This window comes from Hypanus sabinus, chromosome 20 (genome assembly GCF_030144855.1).
Source record: "Hypanus sabinus isolate sHypSab1 chromosome 20, sHypSab1.hap1, whole genome shotgun sequence".
Taxonomy (NCBI): Eukaryota; Metazoa; Chordata; class Chondrichthyes; order Myliobatiformes; family Dasyatidae; genus Hypanus; species Hypanus sabinus.
In genome coordinates this window covers 64136637-64154026 of record NC_082725.1, presented here as the reverse complement: position 1 = coordinate 64154026, position 17390 = coordinate 64136637, and the positions used below count along the sequence as shown (strand labels likewise).

The window sequence follows — 17390 nt, the reverse complement described above, 5'->3', positions numbered from 1 at the left end:
CTTGTATAACTTCTCATTACGGGTAATACCAAAAATATTAGGAGATTCACGAATAGCAATGGCTACAGGTTCTAATGCGATATTAAATAATAAAGGACTTAAGGGACAACCTTGTCTCGTACCACGAGATAATTGAAAAAAAGAGGATCTGTAATTATTTGTAAGAACAGAAGCAACAGGTTTATAATATATTAATTTAATCCATGATATAAAATTAGGACTAAAATTAAAATTTTTCAAGACATTAAATGTATGTCCATTCAACTCTGTCAAAAGCTTTTTCAGCATCTAATGAAATAACACATTCTGGGGTTGTGGGTGATGAAGTATAAATTATATTAATCAATTTTCTAACATTAAAAAAGGAATACCGATTCCTAATAAAACCAGTTTGGTCTTCTGAAATAATCTGTGATAGTAACTTTTCTAACCTAATAGCTAAAATTTTTGTAAGAATCTACATCTACAAGAGTCTACATTTAATAGCGATATAGGGCGATAAGATGCACATAAAGTAGGATCCTTATCTTTTTTAAGAATTAGAGAGATAGTAGCTTCATAAAAAGACTGAGGTAATCTCTTCTTAGCGAATGCATCATTAAAGATTTCACATAACCAAGGGGAAAGCAAAGAAGAAAAAGTTTTTAAAAATTCTATAATATAACCATCAGGACCAGGAGCTTTCCCTGAATTCATTGATGAGATAGCCTCTCCTATTTCGGCCATAGAGATAGGAGCATCAAACAAGCTACGATCTTCATCTGTCAGTTTGGGAATATTCAAATTGTTAAAAAAAATTATCCATCATGGACAGATCGCCATCAAATTCTGATTGATATAAAGATTTATAAAAATCTTGAAAAGTGTTATTGATTTCTTTATGACCAGTAGTCAGATTACCGTCTTGTTTACGAATTTTAATAATTTGTCGCTTAGTCGAAATAGCTTTTAATTGGTTAGCTAACAACTTACCAGTTCGATCACTATGGATATAAAATTGAGCCCTGGTCCTAATTAATTGATTCTCAATTGAAGAAGATAATAATGAGCTATGCTCCATTTGAAGCTCAACTCTCTTCTTATAAAGTTCTTTGGTAGGAGTCACGGAATAAATCTTATCAATTTCTTTAATTTTATCCACTAATAAAGCAATATCTAAATATCTTTGTTTTCTTTTACCAACGGAATATGAGATAATTTGTCCACGGATAAAAGCCTTAAAAGAGTCTCAAAGTATTCCTCTGTCAATCTCTTCAGTATAGTTTGTTGAGAAAAACAAGTCAATTTGCTGCTTTATGTAGGTGATAAATTCTGGATCTTGAAGCAAAGTAGCGTTAAGTCTCCAAGATCTAGTATTATTGGAAAAGTCCGAAATCTTGATAGATAACTTCAAAGGTGCATGATCCGAAATGGCAATAGAGTCATATTTACAATCAGTAACATCTGTTATAAACGATGATCAATAAGGAAATAATCTATTCTAGAATAGCTGTGATATACATGTGAAAAAAACGAAAATTCTTTATCTTTAGGGTTCAAAAACCGCCATATTTTCAGTAATTCCCGAATCAACCATAAAGGAATTAATAAGTAAGGCTGATCTATTCGGAAGAATTCGAATAGGTTTAGATCTGTCCATCAAAGGATTCAGACAACAATTGAAATCTCCACCCATTATCAACATATATTCATTTAGATTAGGAAGGGAAGTAAATAAACGTTTAAAAAATTCAGGGCAGTCAAAGTTTGGAGCAAAAATATTAACTAGAACCACTTTTCGATTAAAAAGTGAACCAGTTATCAACAAAAATCTGCCCTGTGGATCAGAAATAATTTCATGATGTGTAAACGAAATTGAGGGGTCTATAAAAATAGACACACCCCTAGTTTTGGCGGTACAATTCGAGTGAAATTGTTGACCCTTCCAGAACCTAAAAAAGCATTGATTATCCTCCCTCCTAATATGGGTCTCCTGTGCAAAAATAATATTAGCATTTAGTCTATGAAATACTTTAAATATTTTTTTACGTTTAATCGGATGATTTAAACCATTAGTATTCCAAGAGATAAGGTTAATAGACTTATCCATCATGCCAGTATTAGTTGTGTGTATCATAAAAGGTTAAGAAGACACATAACCCATAATTCAGAAAGAAGGAAAAATGATTTAGGAGCAACCGGAGAACATGACACCTCAACAATATTAATAATTTAAAGTCGGCCCATAAACTAAAAGCAAAAAAATAAAAAGCAAAAGCGTGAAAAAAGATCCCTACCCCTCCCCCAACCCCTCGGAAAAAAGCCAAGTGGCAGGCGCACAAACTAACACTAATATTATCCCCATTTTCAAGATGGCAACTTCATGAAAAGAAAGAAAAGAGAAACTATATAACACCCAGATATAAATACAGGGTTGTAAAAAGAAAGAATATATATCAATCAAAATGAAAAAATAATATAAAAAAGCAAAAAATCATTAATAAAAAAAAGGATAACCATTGAAGTTTAAAATAGTGTAATATGCCTTTAAAAAAAGATTCCATATTCAAATATAAGAAAATGACGTTTCAAAAACAGAGACTTATGGGAAGAAGAAACGACATTTTGAAGACCATATTACAGAATATAAATGTAAATTCACCAATCTGTTAAAAGAAATTTTTTTTTAAAAAAGTGGTCATCAAAATAAGATTAAAAAAGGATTCAATATCCACTACAATATATATTAAAAAAAAGGTCCAAAAATTCAAAACATTCGTCCCATTCTCAAATACAGGCAAATAAACGCTTACGGAAAGCAAAGTCTTATGGGAAGAAGAAACGACATCTTAAAAAATAAATCATTATAACAAAGTCTTAACATGTATATCTAATCCAGAAGGAAAAAAAATTAATTAAGAAAAAAGACATTATAGTAAAATTAAAAGAGCATCTGTAAATCATGATAATAAAAAAACCCAGGTCTACAGACCAAAGTAAAAAGCTATACCGCAGCTTCATAAGTTAAAGCCTAAAACGGAATGGCGTCTTCTCTCCAAAAATTCTTCAACATAACACATAGTTCAACTTGTACTAGAAGACCGATATTCTTCAACGAATTTCTTCGCTTCTTCCGGAGTATTAAAGAAGCGCTAACTGTTGTCACTCAACGTAATTCTGAGATTCGCTGGGTATCTTAAAATTTGTTTAAGTCCAATCGAATGAATCTCTGCCATCACCGGTTTAAAAGCGATTCTCGCCCTCATCACCTCGAATGAATAATCTTCAACAATGCAAAAGTTGTTGCTTCTGTGAGAAATCATACCTTTCTGATGAGCTGATCGAATTAAAAGCTCTTTCTCCCGAGGATAATGGAAACGGACAATCACAGCTCGTGGCTTGTCTCTCGCAGCCGAAAATCTCGAAACTCTTTGGGCACGATCAATAGTAGGTTTAACCCGCAAAGCGTCCTCGCCAAAAATTTCCCACAATAAGTTAGAGAAATATTCAGTTAAGTCACCAGACTCAACATTTTCGGGAAATCCGATAATACGCAAGTTCTGTCTGTGAGATTGGTTTTCAAGATCGGTGATTTTAAACTTTTTCTGCTCCACTATTTTAGCGGTCGATCGTACCTTCTCCTCCAAAGTTTCGATTGTACGTATTTTTTCACAAATTAACTTGTCAAGAGTCACAAACTTTTCTTCATGCTGTTCAATATCTGCTGCCAGCGATTGAAGCTTGGTATCAAGCGATCTAACGACTTCTTCAAGCTCAGACATTTTTGCAGTAAGTTTATTTTCCAAACTTGCAAGTTTAGTGTCCAGAAGACTAGAGATTGCATTGAGAGATATAGGGTCTTTAGACGATTTCTTAGGTGCAGACATTTTAAGTTTGAAAAAATTAAATCAAGTATTATTTTAAAAAAGAAATAAATCGTAAATATCAACCCATGTAATTAAGTACGAAAAGATTTGATTAAAGGGTGATTATAGCTTAAAAAATGAAGAGCGCCTAAAAGGCAGATGTCTACGTCGCCATCTTGAAACTCCCCCTACAATATAATTTTTTACATCAATTATATATAACTGTAGCGGTGTGCTACAAACAGCGCTAAAATTACGACACGGAGTCGGTAACTGCAGTCGAAGGAAAAACTTTATTCGAAAACTTCAGCCTCACTTTTAAGCCTCTGTCAACCGGCCCCCCATGGCGAAGAGGCTCCAAAGCTCTGTGCTCGCAAACCCCCATAGGCTATCTAATTGTGAGTCGGTTCACATACGCTAGGAAATGAGCCGCCACATAACCCCCCCCCAGAACCGGCGATACACCCCCCAATGTCCACAGCCTGGGCCAGAACCTGCTTGGGAGGTCGGCCTCTGCGCCGAGGCGCCGGAAACTCGGCCGGTTGCGCCAGGTCCACATGGGCCGGCTTGAGGCGGTCCACCGTGAAAACCTCCTCCTTCCCCCCAACGTCCAGCACGAACGTGGACCCGTTGTTCCGGAGCACCGTAAACGGCCCCTCGTATGGCCGCTGCAGCGGTGGCCGATGCCCGCCCCTTCGTACAAACACAAACTTACAGTTCCGTAGGTCTTTGGGTACGCAGGTCGGGTGCCGCCCATGCTGTGAAGTGGGTATGGGGGCCAGGTTACCGAGCTTCTCGCGAAGTCTGCCCAGGACTGCAGCGGGTTCTTCCTCTTGCCCCCTCGGGGCTGGTAGGAACTCCCCGGGGACGGCCAGGGGCGCGCCGTATACCAACTCGGCCGACGAGGCGTGCAGGTCGTCCTTGGGCGCTGTGCGGATGCCGAGAAGGACCCAGGGAAGCTCGTCCGCCCAGTTGGCTCCTCGCAGGCGGGCCATGAGGGCCGACTTCAGGTGACGGTGGAAACGCTCCACTAGCCCGTTCGACTGTGGGTGGTAGGCAGTGGTGTGGTGCAGCTGAGTCCCCAAAAGGCTGGCCATAGCTGACCACAGGCTGGAGGTGAACTGGGCGCCTCTGTCGGAGGTAATGTGGGCTGGTACACCAAAGCGGGATATCCAGGTGGCGATCAGGGCTCGGGCGCAAGATTCGGAGGTGGTGTCGGTGAGCGGGACCGCCTCTGGCCATCTTGTGAACCGGTCCACGATAGTCAGGAGGTAACGCGCTCCGCGCGACACTGGCAGGGGGCCCACGATATCCACATGAATGTGGTCGAAACGCCGGTGGGCGGGATGGAACTGCTGCGGTGGGGCTTTGGTGTGCCGCTGAACCTTGGCCGTCTGGCAGTGCATGCACGTCCTGGCCCATTCACTGACCTGTTTGCGGAGTCCGTGCCAAACGAACCTGCTGGAAACCATCCGGACAGTTGTCCGGATGGAGGGATGTGCCAAGTTATGAATGGAGTCGAAAACACGTCGCCGCCAGGCTGCGGGGACGACCGGACGGGGCTGGTTGGTGGCGACGTCACAGAGTAGGGTCCTCTCACCTGGGCCTATGGGGAGGTCCTGGAGCTGCAAACCAGAGACTGCAGTCCTGTAACTCGGAATCTCCTCATCTACCTGCTGTGCCTCTGCCAGTGCCTCAAAGTCTACCCCTTGGGAAAGGGCATGAACGGTAGGGCGAGAGAGCGCATCCGCCACGACATTGTCCTTACCCGAGACGTGCCGGACATCCGTTGTGTATTCAGAGATGTAGGACAGGTGGCGTTGCTGGCGGGACGACCAGGGATCGGACGCTTTCGTAAACGCAAAGGTAAGTGGTTTGTGGTCCGTGAACGCAGTGAAGGGCCGACCTTCTAGGAAGTACCTGAAATGCCGGATTGCCAGGTAGAGCGCCAACAGTTCCCGGTCAAAAGCACTGTACTTGAGCTCGGGTGGCCGCAGGTGTTTGCTGAAAAACGCCAGGGGTTGCCAGCGACCTGCGATGAGCTGCTCCAGCACCCCACCGACTGCCGTGTTTGATGCGTCCACTGTGAGGGCGGTAGGGGTGTCCATTCTGGGATGTACTAGCATTGCGGCGTCAGCCAAAGCTTCCTTCGTTTGAACGAAAGCGGCGGCGGACTCCTCGTCCCAGGTAATGTCCTTGCTCGGACCCGACATCAGGGCGAACAGGGGGCGCATGATCCGGGCAGCTGAAGGGAGGAAGCGGCGGTAGAAATTGACCATACCTACGAATTCCTGAAGGCCTTTGACCGTGGTGGGTCGGGGGAAGTGGCGGACCGCATCTACCTTAGCGGGCAGAGGGGTTGCCCCGTCTTTAGTAATCCTGTGGCCCAGGAAGTCAATGGTATCAAGTCCGAACTGGCATTTGGCAGGGTTGATTGTAAGACCGTACTCACTCAGTCGGGCGCAGAGTTGACGGAGGTGGGACAGATGCTCCTGACGACTGCCGCTGGCTATGAGGATGTCATCCAAATAGATGAACGCGAAGTCCAGGTCCCGTCCCACCGCGTCCATTAACCGCTGGAACGTCTGTGCGGCATTCTTCAGGCCGAACGGCATGCGGAGGAACTCGAAGAGGCCAAACGGGGTGATGAGAGCCGTCTTGGGGACGTCGTCAGGATGCATCGGGATTTGATGGTACCCTCGGACAAGGTCGACCTTGGAGAAGATCCGGGCGCCGTGCAGGTTTGCCGCAAAGTCCTGAATGTGCGGCACAGGGTAGCGGTCCGGTGTGGTAGCCTCGTTCAGCCTGCGGTAGTCGCCGCACGGTCTCCAGCCCCCCGTCGCTTTGGGCACCATGTGCAGGGGGGAAGCCCAGGGGCTGTCGGACCGCCGGATGATCCCCAATTCCTCCATTCTCTGGAACTCCTCCTTCGCCAGTCGGAGCTTGTCCGGGGGAAGCCGCCGAGCACGGGCATGGAGGGGTGGTCCCTGTGTCGGGATGTGGTGCTGTACGCCGTGCCTGGGCATGGCTGCTGTGAACTGCGGTGCCAGAACCGATGGGAACTCCGCCAGGACCCTGGTGAAGTCGTTGTCGGACAGCGTGATGGAGCCGAGGTGAGGGGCTGGCAACTGGGCCGCGCCCAGGGAGAACGTCTGAAAGGTCTCGGCGTGTACCAGTCTCTTCCTGGGCAGGTCAACCAGCAGGCTGTGAGCTCGCAAAAAATCCGCACCCAGAAGCGGTTGGGCTACGGCGGCCAGTGTGAAGTCCCACGTGAACTGGCTGGGGCCGAACTGTAGCTGCACCTGACGGGTGCCATAGGTCCTTACTGTGCTGCCATTCACGGCCCTCAGGGGGGGACCCGGTGCCCTGCTGCGAGTGTCGTAACTTGTCGGAGGTAAAACGCTGACCTCAGCCCCAGTATCGACCAAAAAGCGGCGTCCCGACCTGCTATCCCACACATACAGGAGGCTAACCCGATGGCCAGCCGCCGTAGCCATCAGCGGCGGCTGGCCCTGGCGTTTCCCGGGAACTTGCAGGGCGGGCGGCAACGGCGGGCTTCTGCGCCCCACCGCTGGTGGTAGAAGCACCAGTGTTCATTGGGCCGGGGGTTAGTGGGCTCTGCGGCCGGGCCTGGACTGGTTTGCTGCCGGGAGCGTGGCTGGGTGATCTGTGCGATGGACGCCCCGCTCACCTTTTTGGCGTTCCACAGCAAGTCCGCCCGGGCTGCCACCTTCCGGGGGTCACTGAAATCCGCGTTGGACAGCAGCAGGCGTATGTCCTCGGGCAGCTGCTCCAGGAATGCCTGCTCAAACATGAGGCCTGTGTGTCCCTCGGCCAGAGACAACATCTCGTTCATTAAAGCCGATGGAGGTCTGTCTCCCAAGCCATCCAGGTGCAGTAAACGGGCAGCCCGCTCTCGCCGTGAGAGTCCGAAAGTCCTGAGGAGCAGGGCTTTGAATTCCGTGTACTTGCCGTCTGCCGGGGGCGACTGTACGAACTCCGCGACCTGGGCAGCTGTGTCCTGGTCGAGGGAGCCCACCACGTAGTAGTAGCGGGTGTCTTCTGAGGCGATCCGGCGAACGTGGAATTGGGCTTCGGCTTGCTGGAACCATAGGTCCGGGCGCTGTGTCCAGAAACCCGGCAGTGTCAACGAAACCGCATGAACAGAGGCGGCGTCGGTCATTTCTGGTCCAAAAATCGTTTGGACCGTCGGGGTCACCAATTGTAGCGGTGTGCTACAAACAGCGCTAAAATTACGACACGGAGTCGGTAACTGCAGTCGAAGGAAAAACTTTATTCGAAAACTTCAGCCTCACTTTTAAGCCTCTGTCAACCGGCCCCCCATGGCGAAGAGGCTCCAAAGCTCTGTGCTCGCAAACCCCCGTAGGCTATCTAATTGTGAGTCGGTTCGCATACGCTAGGAAATGAGCCGCCACATAACACCACAGAAAATAAATAGATTAAATTCAAATTTGTCTGACCAATGTTTTCGATGTAATCAAGACATTGGTACTTTTTTACATTCTACTTGGTCTTGTTTTAAAATTCAACCATTTTGGATAAATTTAAGACTTTTATTGGAACAAATTATTGGAGTACAACTCCCACATAGTCCACTATTATTTTTATTAGGAGATATTGAAGGGACAATAATGAAATTTAAATTGAATAAGTATCAGAAAAAATTTATAAAAATTGCATTGGCAGTAGCCAAAAAAGTTATCGCAGTTACTTGGAAATCTGATTTATACTTAACTATGGATCGTTGGAATAATGAAATACATAGTTGTATTCCACTTGAAAAATTTACGTAGAATCTAAGAAATGAATATGATATATTTTTGAAAATTTGGTTCCCATACTTACAAAAAATAGGATTAAATACATAGGTCCTTTGAAGATAAAATTATAGTAATTGGGGAAAGTAAAAATAAATATCAAAATTATTTTGAACTCCATGGAGCATGTGGGGATCCTCCGATATCCAGGCAATCTTTCTCTTTCCTTTTTTTTTCTTTCTTTAGATAAGGGTTAAGGGGAGGGGGGAGGGTTAATATTATTTTTCTTACTATTTTATTACCACATTTATTCTTTGTAATTTCTAAAAATTAATAAATAAATAATACTTTTTAAAAAGGTGGATCAATTCATTGGTACAGGTTTCCCCCGCTATCCAAAGGTAGAGCGTTCCTATGAAACTGTTTGTAATCCGAAATGTCGTAAAGTGAAGAAGCAGTTACCATTAATTTATATGGGAAAATGTTTTGAGCATTCCCAGAACCAAAAAAAATAACCTACCAAATCAAAACAAATAACACATAAAACCTAAAATGTAACTAACATATAGTAAAAGCAGTAATGATATAATAAATTTACACCCTATATAAAGTAGAAATATTGTAAGTATGGTGTCGTTTATCTTATCAAACTCAGGAAGGCAGCGAACTAAAATCGATCTGGAGAAAAAAAAATTGGCACATGTGCGCACATGCGTATGCACGTACACGCATGCGCAAACAACTGCCTACACAAGGCTTCACGGTCATTGTAGTCTTTCTTGGGGTAAACACACATATAAAACGGGCGTCTTTTTTTCATAAAAGCGAAAATCCTCTTTGGTTAGCGAAAACAGGTACTAATGTAAGTCTTTCGTAACAGCGAATGGTCGTAAATCGAACTTTTGAAATGCGGGGGCGACCTGTATTCATTTCCTGTTCTCTGGCTGCTGTCTCCATCACTATTTGTCTTTGCCTTCCTCTTGCTTTCTTCCCTTCAATCTTTCCCATAATTACCGTGTATTCTAACTCTTCTTTCCTAATCACATGTCCAATGAAGTTACGTTGCCTTTTCATGATCTCATACATTATTTCTCTTTTTGTGCTTGCTGTGTTCATGACATCCTTGTTAGATATTTGTTTCATCCATGATATTCTTTGCATCCTCCTCAAAAACCGCATCTCTGCTTCTTCAATTTGTTTTCTCATGTTACTAGATATTGTCCAACATTCTGATTATAAAGTATATTTACAAATTTCAGCTTTATCAAACAGTTAATAGGAAAGAAAATAAATGAAAATAAAAGGGCCCATTACAATTAAAGCTGTCCAATGTACACAGTGACTGTTGGAGCTCATTACCAGAGTCATCTTTTACTCATGTGCTGGACCCACGGTCTGTGTGAAAGCATCTATTACATTTGAAGTCAATCTTGACCATACTGGCTCTCCCTCAGGAGTATTGGCCCTTCCTCCTTGGAGCCATTCATCTGCATAAAACACCGTGCAATGAGGACTCCCATTTCAATGGCATTCTGTGGCATCTTCTGCCCCGCTCTGCAGCTCCTGCTGAAAGACCCCAAATTGGACTACTGTCTGTCACAAAACTCTCTCTGCCCTGCTCTCTCTAGAACTTTCTCCCAATCCCACCATCCTGATTGGCCGATACAACATTCCGTTGAACAACATGGTGTCTTATCTCTAGCAGGAACCAAAACATTCTACCAGCAGGACATACTGCTTTTGTAAAATACTGCTGAAATGAAATAACAATGTAAATCTTAACCAGGGCATTGCATTGGTCAGAATGTGTCTGTCTTAATATTGAATATATTCAGTTTCCATAGCTCTCATGGATAGAGAATGACAGTGGTTTGTAATCCTGAGGGAAAAAAATCCTCTTAGTCTTAATTTGGTGGTCTGTTACTCTGTCACTGCCTTAATTCTAGATTCTTCCTTGCCCCTCCCCAACATTTATCATATGACACTGCCTTAACATCTGGCCTGTTTCAGTGAGATCATCTCTGTGTTCCAGGCTCCAATAATTACATCACTCCATGTTCAATCTTTCGTCATAAGGCAGATCTTTGCTGGCTATTTCTGTGGGCTGACTTGGGAAGTAGTTTAATGGCAATATAGTGCATTAGACATATTACTGCCCCAATCAAACAGGAATATATTATTGAATATCTGCTACAGTCTCACCGGAGTCGAATACTGGGGTTGAAGCTGTGATTTTAGGCTGACACCTCAGTGCAGTATTAGGACTGGACTGTAGGGTTAGAAGTGCTTTCTTTGGAATGAAAGGCTGAGCCAAATCCCCATCTGTTCACTAGAACATAGAACAGTCCAGCACATTACAGGCCCTTCAGCCCAATATTTTAACATACTTCAAGATCAATCTAACCCTTCCCTCAACCATAGCCCTTCATTTTTCTTTCATTTATGTGCCTATCAAAGAGTCACTTAAATGACCCTAATGCATCACAGTTTTGTACAATCACTTTAAAATTATGCCTTCTCATTTGTCATTGCCATCCTAGGAGAAAGATGCTGGCTGTTCATTCTATCTGTGCCTCTTGTACATGTCTATTAAATCACCTCTCATCCTTCTTCACTCCAAAGAGAAAAGACCTAGCTTGCTCAACCTTTTTTCATAAGACATGATCTCTAAATCAGGCAGCATCCTGGTAGATCTCCTCTGCACCCTCACTGAACCTGCCATGTCCTTCCCAAGTGAATCACTTACACTATTCCAGATTGATCTGCACCTGCTACTTCTCAGCTCAGCTCTGCATCCTATCAGTTTTTTGTTGTAATCTATGACAACCTTCTACACTATCCACAATACCGCCAAACTTCATGTCTTCTGTAAATCTACTAACTCAACCTTTCACTTTATTTTTCACAATCAGAAAAAACGGGGTTCCCAGAACGGATCTGTGTGGAACACCACTGATCATGGACTTCAAGGCAGAATACAATCCCTCTGCTACCATTCTCTGCCTTCTGTAGACAAGCCAATTCTGAATCCATGCAAGTGTTTCCTAAAGTTCTTTCCAATGCTACTCATCTCAAAATTATCCAGTCATTATACATTGCTGTTTATTTGTGGAAATTGATTGCAAAGTTTTCTGCATTAGCTACACTTCAAATGTATTATTCCATTTGTTGCAAAAATAACACATAGGGAGTTATGAATGGCATGTCTTCTAAGACGTTTTAATGAAACCAGACCCACTTAAAAAATGTATTTGCTCATAGACTGGATCTTTGTAAATATGCTAAATTTCACCTCGCCAACTTAAAATAAGGAATTCATTGGTTGACATAGGGCAGGTGGAATGGAATACAAATAAGAGTTGTCGTTCAGAGTGAGACAGCTTTGCAGAAATTCTATCCAGTTGCATTCATTAAGGTCTTTAGTGATCTAATTCTCCTATTCCTCAACTCCCTTATATTCAGAAATCTAGATGGATCTAAAATGAAGGACCTTGAGGGAAAAACTAAAAACTTTATTATTACATGTCTGACTGTAATCCTCTTTACTCACTAATTTTTACAAGAAGTGTCTTTCTTTTTATTATCACTAATTTTTATTCCAACGCCAACTTACAACAACAGATCTAGGGGAAGAAGTTGGTGGTGGAGCCTTGAGTTACCCCCTTCCCATCATTCCAACCATTCAACCCTTTACTTTGTAACATCTGTGAGTGTCACTTAGCAATGTCAGATACTGAACATTAACTGCCCTCGTCTAGTACCAACAAATTAGAAAGGCAAAGTGGTTCTCATAGACAATAATATCAAAGAGACAAGAAAAAAAAAGCCTGGTCAAACCCATTAATCTATATAATTAAAACTATTCCTGTCTCAAATATAGTATAACATAATCAGGACCCCAACAGCTCTCTTGCGGGAGACTGTTGCTTTAATAGACCGTCGCTTAGTGATGACGCCAGTGATGTCTTATCTGGCGCCCAGGAACATAAACAAGTCTGGAGACATAACCCGAAATGAACATGTACAACTAAAGTTATTCAGAGAAAACTGCTGTTTTTCAGCTTCATTCTTGGTGAAATGTGACATTTGGGTATGTTGAATATCACCTTAGAAAGTAAAAGATAAAAAGCATATTCTAGGCAGACTTATATCACATTACCATGTTGTCCTTGTACTAACAAGTTAACTGAGTCATTGCCTTAAAACTCTGACCTGCAATACTCAGAAACAAACTGGCCCTTTAATTAACTAAATACAAAAGGGCATTGAATGACTTCCCAATAAAAGAATATCCAGAAAACTTCTCACCTTGGACGTTAACTTGCCCGTGCCTGTTAGATTGCACATACAGGCTGGTCCGAGCTCTTAACGCTGTTCCATCTCCTCCCAAGGGGCGTGTGGACTTTGCCCAGAGTCTTCTTCCATATCTCAGAGCACCGATGACTTCAGGGCTTCTTTTGCTTCCTCTGCCGAGTTAAGCTACATCTTCGTGCCCCTGATATTCACTCTCAAAATTGCTGGGTATATGAGGAATGAGTCGATCCCCTTCTGTGGAAGCTTAGTGCGGATCTCTTTGAATCCCTACTGTTCCTGCATCATGCTGGGGCTGTAGTCGGCGAAGAACTGCAGCTGGGTGCCATCGGGGAGAGCAGGTTTGGCTTTCTTCATGCCTTCCTGGATAGCTGCCGGTCATGGTACCGTAGGAACCTAAAAACCATGGTCCACGGTCTTGAGGTGTTGTTGGAAAAGATCCTCTGTCTCTATTGATCTCCAATGGAGTGCTGTGGGAGTTCTTGAGTGCTGGAATCCAATTAGGAAGCATATCCTGGAGGTAGCCTCTCAGATCGTCGCCCTCAGCACCTGTCGGTAAGTTGACCAGTCGTACATTGTTTCTGCTGGATCTATCCTCCTAGTCATTTAGCTTCTTCCATATCTTAGTCACCTCCGCGAGACAGGAACTAGTATCTTTCTCATTCTTGTGTAAGCAAGCCTGAATGTTGCCTATTTTGTTGAAGACTGTGCTAAATTTTTTAGCATGTATGTCCACTTGCTCCTTTAACGACTGGAGAATGTTGCCATTCTCTGCCATATGCTTCGGTATGGGGACAAGAGCCTTTTCCATCGACTCCTTTAGCATGTGGGCTACCGTATCTTGCAGCGATTCCATCTCCATTGCCCTTGTTTGCTTAATTAGCATAGCTATTTCCTCGGATGAATCGCTAGCTTTGTCATCTGCTGGTATCTTGTTTCTTGGTTGAATTTGAATCTTTTTTTGAGGACAGTCTTTAGATCTTTCTCCAACTTAACTTTGTAGTAAGACTGTCTGGGAGCCCTAAAGAACATGAATAAGGAGAGTTATATGTTAGTGCTCAGTGCTGTGCTGCCATTTTGCCTCGTGCCTCACTGGACGTCCCAGAAGTGACCCTTTCTAACCTGTTTGTATCTTGTGTGGTGTGCGGTTTGGGTTCATTATGTCATGTTCTGTTTTCAGTTGTTACAATTGATTTGAGTGAAGCCACATTTGCTCCTGGTAGAAAGAGATATAATCGAGTTATGTGGGCATTGAAAGAGAAGAAACCTTTGTCCTTTGACCTTTTGATGTCCTGTAGATCCTCAGGTGAGAAGTTTTATTTTTTTTTGACTGTAAATGAGAAATTCAAATTGCATATTTTGTGGTTATTTGCAGAACTAGTAACTGAAAATTGATTTCTACTTCTGTTTCTGAGCCTAAATAGCACACTTCTTGCGTCAGATGCTGTGCTCATTCTCTCATTACCCTTTAGCTAAACAGTGCACCAGGTGAACTGAGTAGTTTCCACATATGTGCAAAAGGCTAGATAGATTGACCAAGGTTGAGTATTAATGTGTTTTATTTTCCTCGGGTTGGCCAAATACATATTTTTTGTACATCATCTAAAATCCACTCCCTTATCACTGATTACATCTCCTTCTCTGAATGCTGAATCAGAGTAGTTGCAGCCGTTAATCCTGAACTGAATTTCAGATTTCCGTTCCTTCCTACCACGCACAATGACACAGAGCCTGTCAGCCCCATTGAACCAGACGTGTTCCTGACCTCTGGTGCTGGCTGAGTTGAGTTTGAACTTATTTCCTGTGACCTGATGGGCTTTTGCTGGGCTCTCTGGTTTCCACTGCATCGTAATAACATGAGTTGATACATTAATCACTAACAGTAAATTCTCCCGGGAGTGTAGGCAAATGGTGGAATCTAGGTTGGTGGGGAGTGGGTAGAGTTATCAAGTTATGAAAAGAGTAAAATGGCTCAGCATAGGATTATTGTGATTGGATGATTTACAGACACAGAGACGCGCGCGCGCGTGCGCACACACACACACACACACCCCCCCCCACCCCTCCCCCCCCCCCGGAAGGGCCAATGCCTGTGCTTTATGTCTCCAGGGTATGACCACGTTCTCTACCCATTAGTTGCTTTTTCAAGCCCTCTCATCTCCTTGAGTTATCCCTTCAGGCTTCTCTTGATCCTTCAGTTTCTTCTGCCTCTTGTAGTTAATTCCACGCCACCTTGGATTATGTCTTGTTAAAAATGCGATGTAAAAGCATGGATTTCTATTACCTACATGTTGCCTGAAATTATTTGAATTGAAGTTCTGATTAGTGTTTTTTTTTTCAAAATTAAACTAGGTGGAAATGTAGCATCTTTGGCATCTTACTTTGTGAAGTACCAGTGCCAGGTATACCGGCCCACACTGTCAGTCCAGATATTAAATGAGACCGTTTGTCCTGTTGTACTGAGTGATGAACTGAATGGAAAAGAAAGTGAATCATGTGGCTCTCAGGAATTCCTGGACTGGCTTGGGGCAGCATTCAGTGATATTAATTGGTGAGTTAAAACAGTCACTTGTTTTGCAGCTGTAAACTAGTGTACTGCCACAGGTTTTTATAGCTTCCTTTATTCTGACTTAGCAGTAAAAGGTAAAGATGGTAACTTAGTTTATTGTTCGATGTAAAGAAAAACAGTGCACCCTTTTCTCTGCTTGGTCCTGCAGTATTCTGTGCTTTTTATCTGGTTCAGTAATGGCAGAACCCAGCAGTTGTCAGCTTTGGTCTACACCAGCCTTTTCCAACCTTTTTAGCTCTGGAGGAACCCTTGAAATAATTTTCAGGTCTTGGGGAACCCCTGCGTTTTTAAAAAAAAAAGTTACTATATCAATAGCATGATTATTAAGTTGTAAATATGATAATCTAAAAATAATTATCAGTGCTCTTTTGAGTAGAGAATGGATTTTTACCCAACCTTTCTTGGGGGGAGGGAAAAAGGAAGCTAAGTTTACCTTGCTTTTCTTGAAAATAATTTTTCTTTTCATAAATTTTAAAAACTCATAAAGCAAACATAATTAATTCCTGTTTTCATTAACACTCGAGACTTTCTGATATCCTTCCTCACTCTCAAGCCCAAGCAGCAGTAGAAACATTTCAAGATTTCCTTTTGCAACATGATCTTTCCAAAGATTGTTTCTTTTTAAATCCAAGAATCCTGTCACAGAAGTTGAAATATTTTTTCCAGAGCCTTGCAGATACTTGTTCAACTGGTTCATATGATGAAAAATATCTGCTAAGTAGGCTAGTTTCTTCATCTTCGAAGCACTCTGTAAAATCTGGCCAACTATTTTCTTGCAAGTACCCCTGCAATTCACCTTTCAGTTCAAACACCCTGTTGAGAATTCTTCCTCTGTTAAGCCACCGGATTTCTGTATGCAGCAGGACATTGTTGTGCTCTTTCTCCAGGTTTTCACAAAGTTTTTTTAAGCATTTTTGAGTGAACTGGTCTTGGTTTAATAAAGTTAACCATTTTTGTAGCATCATCCAGAACTTTTTTATTTCATCTGCAAGAGTTTTTGACATCAGCACCTCTCTGAAGAAAGCAGTGTGTTGTGACAATGTCGGGATTTTTTTTACATGAGAAACAAAACCTTTCATGGAACCAACCATTGATGGGCACCATCAGTACAGATGCCAACACAGTTCCTCCAAGACAGACGTTTTGTTTCTAGATATGAAGACAAAACGTTAAATGTATCATGGCCTTTGCTTGTTTCGGGCATCTCTGCAACAAGAAAAGGTTTTCTTGAATTTCACCATCATTTACAATTCTTACAAATGCTACAACATGACATTTATTGGTGAAATCTGTTGACTCATCAACCTGGATAAAGAAACTGGTTTTCAGTTTATCACACAAAACTTCTTCAGCATCATGTGACATGTCATCAATATGTCGACTTATTGTACTGTCTGAGAGTGAAACCTTTTCAATTTCTCATACTGCCTCTTGTTGTAACACAGGGGTTAATAAAATACAAAAAATGATGCAAAATAAATAACTAAATAAGAAAACCACAAAAAATACTGGAACTTAACAATACAATTCACTCTTAACCTACGCAATTCTCTTTTTACAACGTTTACAAAAGCAGCAAAATGGCAGGCCAGAAACTGAATCGTTGTGCATACAAATTCCTTCTTCAGAATGAAAATTTCCCTCCAGTTTTCTTCTACACCAGTAGAGTTTGTTTGTTCACTCCCATAAGTAGATCAGCACATAAGGGGAAGTTGGGGGAGTTAACTCGGGAGGGAGAAGCTGATGTCACAGCCCAAGTTGGGCGAGTCCATTCAATGCTCGGAAAACACCCTTCACGCTCCTCAACAGCCTACTGACCTTTTCTCTGTACAATACAGTGCTCACCAATTATCAGCCTATCGTCCTCCCTCCGTGCAATACAGCACT

At 42.8% G+C, this 17390-nt stretch overlaps 1 protein-coding gene across 5 annotated transcripts in view; it reads left to right on the top strand.

Annotated features, from left to right (window-relative positions):
- Positions 1-17390, top strand: part of rpp40 (ribonuclease P/MRP 40 subunit) — a 47893-nt gene that overhangs the window by 13424 nt on the left and 17079 nt on the right. For all 5 annotated transcript variants that reach the window (XR_009507126.1, XR_009507125.1, XM_059945672.1 and 2 more), the window contains 2 exons: positions 14115-14240; positions 15287-15485. Coding sequence is in view for 3 of the 5 variants with exons in the window: in XM_059945672.1 (XP_059801655.1) it covers positions 14115-14240; positions 15287-15485 (325 nt within the window). In the remaining 2 variants the exon portion in view is untranslated. The remainder of the gene's footprint in view (positions 1-14114; positions 14241-15286; positions 15486-17390) is intronic.